At 43.1% G+C, this 6,205-nt stretch overlaps 1 protein-coding gene across 1 annotated transcript in view; it reads right to left on the reverse strand.

Annotated features, from left to right (window-relative positions):
- CAMK2G (calcium/calmodulin-dependent protein kinase II gamma) overlaps positions 1 to 6,205 on the reverse strand; it is a 123,829-nt gene that overhangs the window by 22,949 nt on the left and 94,675 nt on the right. The window contains exon 14 of the mRNA XM_009322482.1: positions 6,178 to 6,201. Within this exon, the coding sequence (XP_009320757.1) occupies positions 6,178 to 6,201 (24 nt within the window). The remainder of the gene's footprint in view (positions 1 to 6,177; positions 6,202 to 6,205) is intronic.

Genomic DNA, 6,205 nt, shown 5'->3' on the forward strand with positions numbered 1-6,205 from the left:
TCCGAGTGACAAAAATCCTCCCAAAGCAGTATGGACAACATTTTCCTCTCCAACCCAGGGATGAATGTTTGTTAAAGTTCTATTTCTGTATTTGTGTGAAATTCAGGTGTTCAACTCAAAAGAGGAGCAGATTCTCTACAACGAAACTTAAGGAAGACTCTTGCTTTAGGTAACAATAAACAGAAGTCAGCAGATGACAGAAGACAACCTGAAGAATCACTGTCCCTTCAGCATAGCAGCAATACTAGAAACGGCAAGCATAAATCATTCCGAGCGCCTATAGAAAATACAACGCAAACTAGAAGATGCTATAGGGAGTCGAGTGATTCCAGGCAAGGTCCCATTCACACTTCTGGGCACTTAATAGGGATATCTTTTTACAACAGCTTTTTGCATTTCTGTCTTCTACATGCAGTTCTCCCCCAGTTTGATACTGACAGTATCAGTATGTTAAAATATCACGCTTGCTGCAACTCATATTCCCACAGAGAGTATAGTCATTTCAGGACTTAAAGTAGGAAAAAAAATGTTGAACTCAAAGCAGATCAGTGAGAGGCAGCCTGAACTAGATTTGCAGACCTATTTCTACTTCTGCTTTAGTTCTTTTGTGTGATGCTGAGCAAATAATTTCATCTTTGTCAATCCATCTTCTCTCCTGCCCTTTGTCAGCTTGTCTATTTAAATCGTAAGCGAAGAGGCAGGGATTTTCTGCTTAGGCATCGCTACAGCGCTAAGCACACTGGACCCTTGATCTCAGTTGGAGTTTCTAGGCATTACAACAATGCAGCGAAAAAAGTGAATGCATCAAAGGTGGGTAGAATGTGTTACTGGATGTCAGCACTTGAACAGATCTGAAGTGCTCCCCAAGCGTCTTGCATAAAACAGTTCAGCATAAAGCTGTGCTGTTCAGGTGAACTTGGGTTCTCCTCATTTAGCTTCACCATAACCATCTTTAAGCAGTACGGCTTTAAGATCATAAGAAGTCCAGATACAGAAATAGGAGCATTAACTCCTGTTGGTCACTGCATGGACGTTACTTGACCCTTGCAGATTTTCTAAGGACTCCCTGTTGGTTCACCTTGCTACTGTGCCTTCTCTGTCTAAGGCACGCTGTCACTAACTGAAGCAGCCGTGCCGGCCTACAGAGCATCCTGCCTTCCCCACATACTCTTTACTGGGCAAAGGGCAGGGAAAGCTGGTACCCACCAGGCATAAAACATACACTTACCGCACCGTTCCTTACAAACAGCAGAACAAATGGTACCTGGTGCCTCTTTGCACTTATGTAAGACGAAGGGCAGGTTTTACATCATCAACCTTGTCACACCAAAAATCTGGATTTTTGCTCTTTCAGCTATGCTATTCAGCTTTTACTGGGAAAAAAAAAAAAAAACAGGGCGCATATGCAGCAGAGAGACAAAGTAGAAAAGCAACAAATTTTGCAGAGCACTGCAAGTGAATGCCTTTAAAATCTCCCGCATCCCATAGCATTCTCCACAAGTTACTATTTACATAGAATATTACACTGGGCCTGAAAAACATTACCATTTTGTATCCCCTAATCACAAGCCAAAGTGCTCAGAAAAAAAGAGAAAAGAAGAAGAACCTGACAGAGAGCTTAGAGAAGAACTAATTTTAAAATACTTACAATTACATACTTAACTAAAAATAACACTTTGTGCATCAACAAATTCTGATTAAAAGGACGATCTGACAGGCCGTGCTAGAACTGGGAACACATGCATCCTCTCACACCAGTAGGAAGGGAAATTCCCCTTTGGGAAAAAAAGGGAACACGACTGTTTGAAGTGCTGCCCAGAGACAAAAAAAAAATAAATCAACAGTAGGACTGTAACACTAACTACAGGGAGCCCAGACCCTGACAAGGGTCAGAGAAAGGACATTCAGCATAAAGTGTCCTTAATCTTTACCCAGGTGTCTGCCCCAACCCATTCCTTAACCCCTCCCTCACCTTGCAGTGGATGGCAGGTCCAGATAACGTGCAGAAAGGGGAACAAGAAAGCAAGTAGATTTGAAATGAAACTATCTGAAGTATATTTTAAAACGGCAGCTGCACAATGTTGCTCATACATTTAGAATCTTAAAAAAAATACCTGGGACCTACAGTGGTGGCCACAAGATACGTGGTATGTTACATGGCTCTGCAATTCGTCAGCCAGTATCTTCTAGCCTCACTTTCTGGATTTGAAAGCAGAAAAGCATGTTCCTTGGGGATAAAACCTGGGCCTTCCTTGTTGCTACTTCATCAGCTTGGATCCAAATTCTGCCTGAAGAGAGTGAGTGCAGCACTACCAAAGGTTTGGTGAGCAGGGACGATTTAAGATTCAAGGCAGTTTAAATCATTCATTATTTAAGATAATGGAAAAGTTCTCAAGTGCCAAGCTGATGAAATATCTACCAATTAGCAGAATTAGTACTTGAAATAGAAGCAGCAGTGCAAAATGAAAACCAGAAATGCCTCAAATAGATTTTGGAAAGGAATTTGCTAGAGGAGAGGGTCATACACATGGAAATTTATCAAAATAACCGCAGTGTGGACACACCTCTATTGGAATAAAAGATGTTTCCCTTCCAGTCCTCCCCTCCTGATGTAAGCCTCCCTCCCTTCCAAAATGGTCTGATGCAAGCAAAATGCATGCATCCCCATTGCTTTAGTGTTAGGCTTGCTTCAGCAAAGGATTAAAGCCAATTCCTACAGAAACAAAAATTGTGGTTTTTTCTTGCATATCAGCTCAACACGACCCACACTAGACGCTCATATCACCACATATAACTAATATATTGTTCCTCTCATTTATGCTAAATCAGCAACAACATGGTGCACCTTGCATCAGATTTCACCAACACACATTTTCATGGAGTTCTTGGGAATAGAACATGAGAAAGACATATAGGCCTCTCTCAAACTTGCCTAGTACTATGTAATAGAAATTCCTACTCTATTTGTCAAATAATGCAGGATTCTCGCATAGATATCTCTGAATACCAGCCAAAAGGATGGGAAAGTTACCTTGAACAGAAAATAAATTAAGACAAACCGGTGATGTTTTTTTCTTAATGGGCTTAAAGCCATTTATTTTTACACTAGTGTAATCATCAGTTTGTGGAAGAAATACTCTTTCCATTCTCATACTGTGTGGATATCTGTGGCAACATTCTCACGGAGCACAGTCACCCTGCACCAGATAAAGCCAGTGAAGAAACTGAAACATATTCCCTCTCAAATCTCCGTAAGGAATTAATTTCCAAGAAGGTTTTAAGAAACAAACAAACAAAACCAACCACCAAACAAACCAGCAGTCTCCATATCTGGGAACAGGAGAAACAGCCTAACCACATGGCATGTGGTCAGCAGCGGACTACAATTAAAAATACAGCATGAAGTGTTTGTTCTAAACCTACATCTGATGTAAAATTATTTATATAGGAAGTGGGAGTGAAAAGGATATCACAAAGCTGAAAATCTGTTTGGTGTTCCAAGTCATGGTGGCTGTGCTCTGCACTACTGCAGTGGGCAGAAAATCATAGTTTGCTACAAGTAACGCAAGACCAGATGCTCTTAACTCAACCAGTCACTGGCACAAGTTGTTTGTCAGAACTATCTAGGATGAGAAAATCAGCGGGGCTAAAAATCACAAGTCTCCTGCATAAGGAGCAACGCATGAAAAGCAGGCTGGTCACAGCAGTGAGGCCACCAACCAGACAGCGACCAGCACAGAGACTGCTGCCCAGCAGCCAAGTGTGCCAGTACTGCTCCAATAAGCAAATGGAAGTGGTAAAAGGGGCTGACTAATGGGTAGCAGCACCGTACATGTAGACAGTAGGGGCAATGGAAGGAGATAAGCATGTAGCCACAGAACTCCTACAACAGAAGTGTTAAGGATGTACTACAAACACACACAGGCCACTACCTGCTCTCTGTCTTGTCCAAACTTAGCGCTGGGGGGAAACGACCTGTACTTTTAAAAGTCTGCATTATTGAGCAAGAGGGTTACTCAAAACACCAGCTTTAAGAAGAAATATGTAATTTCTTTCTGAGTTCTAAAGCTTATAGAAATGAGAACTCAAAAGCCACACCTGAAGACAGATACTGTTTCGGGAAAATGAGAAGCTTAAATAACTCTTCAGAGGGCCCTCAGCCCAGGTTGAAAGTGTGCGATGCCCCTCGTGGACACCACTCAGGTTCATACTGCAGAGCAAGACTGCTCTAACACTTAGGAGCAAGGAAGTTGCATGCAGACCCTTGACTGCAGGTCTCCAGTGTCACGCAGAAGTAGAGAAGAGGTTGCCAGAGGGCAACCCCATTCACCATGTACAGAGAATGCTATGCTCTCTAATCTACCTTCCACTTTGTCACAAGTATTCAATTACATAAATCAGGAACAACATATACTGTGAAGAGTTGAAGAATACTCCAAATCAGCTAGAAAAGCAAATCCAGCTTTAGTCTTCTCACAGAGTAGAGTGTTCTCAATGAAGCAAACACCACAAGCTTTCTATGGAGCTGGAAGTCTCTAACATACAGGTCTCCTTATAACTACATGACCAGGAAGCTGTGCCTCAAAACCTGTGTGCACATCATCTGTCCATTTCTGGAAGATTTTGACCCAAGTTGTAGCACTCCCTGAGAGCCTGCTGGAAATCAAGAATCCTGATAAGAAAGCCAGTTTTTTCTAGGTTGGTGACAAAAACTGTGTAGACTTGTTGTTATCTGCTGCTTTTCCAGTTGCTTCTCCCCTGCCACATTGGGATTTTGAAGCATGTGTCTGCTGGTTCTCAGTTCACAACATTTGGGATCATCCATTCTTATTCCACAGGGATTTTACTGTCATGTTTTCCATATCAACAGATGCGACAACTCAAACACACCTGCTGTATTAGTGTGCACGTGTTGAATGCATGTCTGTACAAGAGGCAGGCATGTGCAAAGGTACAAAAGCTCACTCTTGCAGGCACATTTCAAAGATAAGTATCCTAGGGCAAGAACAGCAGTTCCACATAGCATTTTAGTCAAAAAACCCCAAAGACTTGGGTGTCGTTAGGGCAGAACACAGCAGAGCTGTAAGAATGCAGGTTTTACTACAGCAGTCCCCAAAATAAACACAACTCCTCTGAAAACACCTCTTTTTTCAGCAGCCTGCTTGTATTGTGAGCCCTCTGGAAACAGAGCCTCATAAATACAGAAAAGGGCAAAGAGAGCAGGAGAGAACAAGCATGCTGGTCCTGCAGTGTGCATGTCAACCCCCCAGCGTGGGGAGAACGAAGACTATCCGCAGTGCAAAACCAGGAGATGAACTATTCCACCTAACAGCTGTGGAGAAAGGTTTGGACTTCAAATGGAAATGCAAGCAAATAAACCAAACCCTACCTTCCCATGTGGAGGACAGTTATCCTTTGGAACAGGTAGGGGAAGACAGTGCTCTAGCCCACAACTGTCTCTAGTCCAGTACCAGATAGTAAAGGGCTACTGTCTGCAACAACATACAGCCTTGGGAATGGCCTATTTGACCTCCAGAACTAAAGGATGACCATGCATGCAAAGAGTGAAATTGAAGTGGGGAAAAAAATAAGTCCCCCCAGAAGGGAACAGGAGAGTGCCTAGCTCTCAGGGATGTGGACCGAACTCTAACACAAGACTCAGTTTCCATTCTGTCCAAACGTGAACATCTGGAGGCTCCTCCTTCCCCGCCCCTCTTCCCAGCTCAACCTTCAGCATCTGTCCAAGGGGGAAGACAAAGAGATTTCCATGGGGTCTGCTGGGTATCATCAGTCACTGACAATTGCTCTGTGCAGTTTTGATACCCAGAAGCATTCTGCACTGAACAGAACAGATTAGTCAGAGGCATGTGTCACACTTGAGCAAGTCCTTGGACTTTCTCATCCACAGCATTGACCAGTTCTCCATACTTCAGAGAAAGGGGAAAAAAGAAATCTTGCTGGTACAATAGCACACTTAGCTAGTTGTGTGACGTATAAGGTGCATGTAAGGAACATTAAGATCCCACCCAGGGCATCATAACAATACACTGAACAAAACAATCCCAGCCACAAGACAGGGCTGTGGTTTTACCCTGGAAGGGGATGGGCACCAGAGAAAGCGGCTGCCTTCTGTTCAGGTGGTGGGAGAGACAGTGAAATGGGAAAGCAAGAACTTACCTTCACTCCATCTGACTTCTTGTTCAGC

This window comes from Pygoscelis adeliae, unplaced genomic scaffold, assembly GCF_000699105.1.
Source record: "Pygoscelis adeliae isolate BGI_AS28 unplaced genomic scaffold, ASM69910v1 Scaffold244, whole genome shotgun sequence".
Taxonomy (NCBI): Eukaryota; Metazoa; Chordata; class Aves; order Sphenisciformes; family Spheniscidae; genus Pygoscelis; species Pygoscelis adeliae.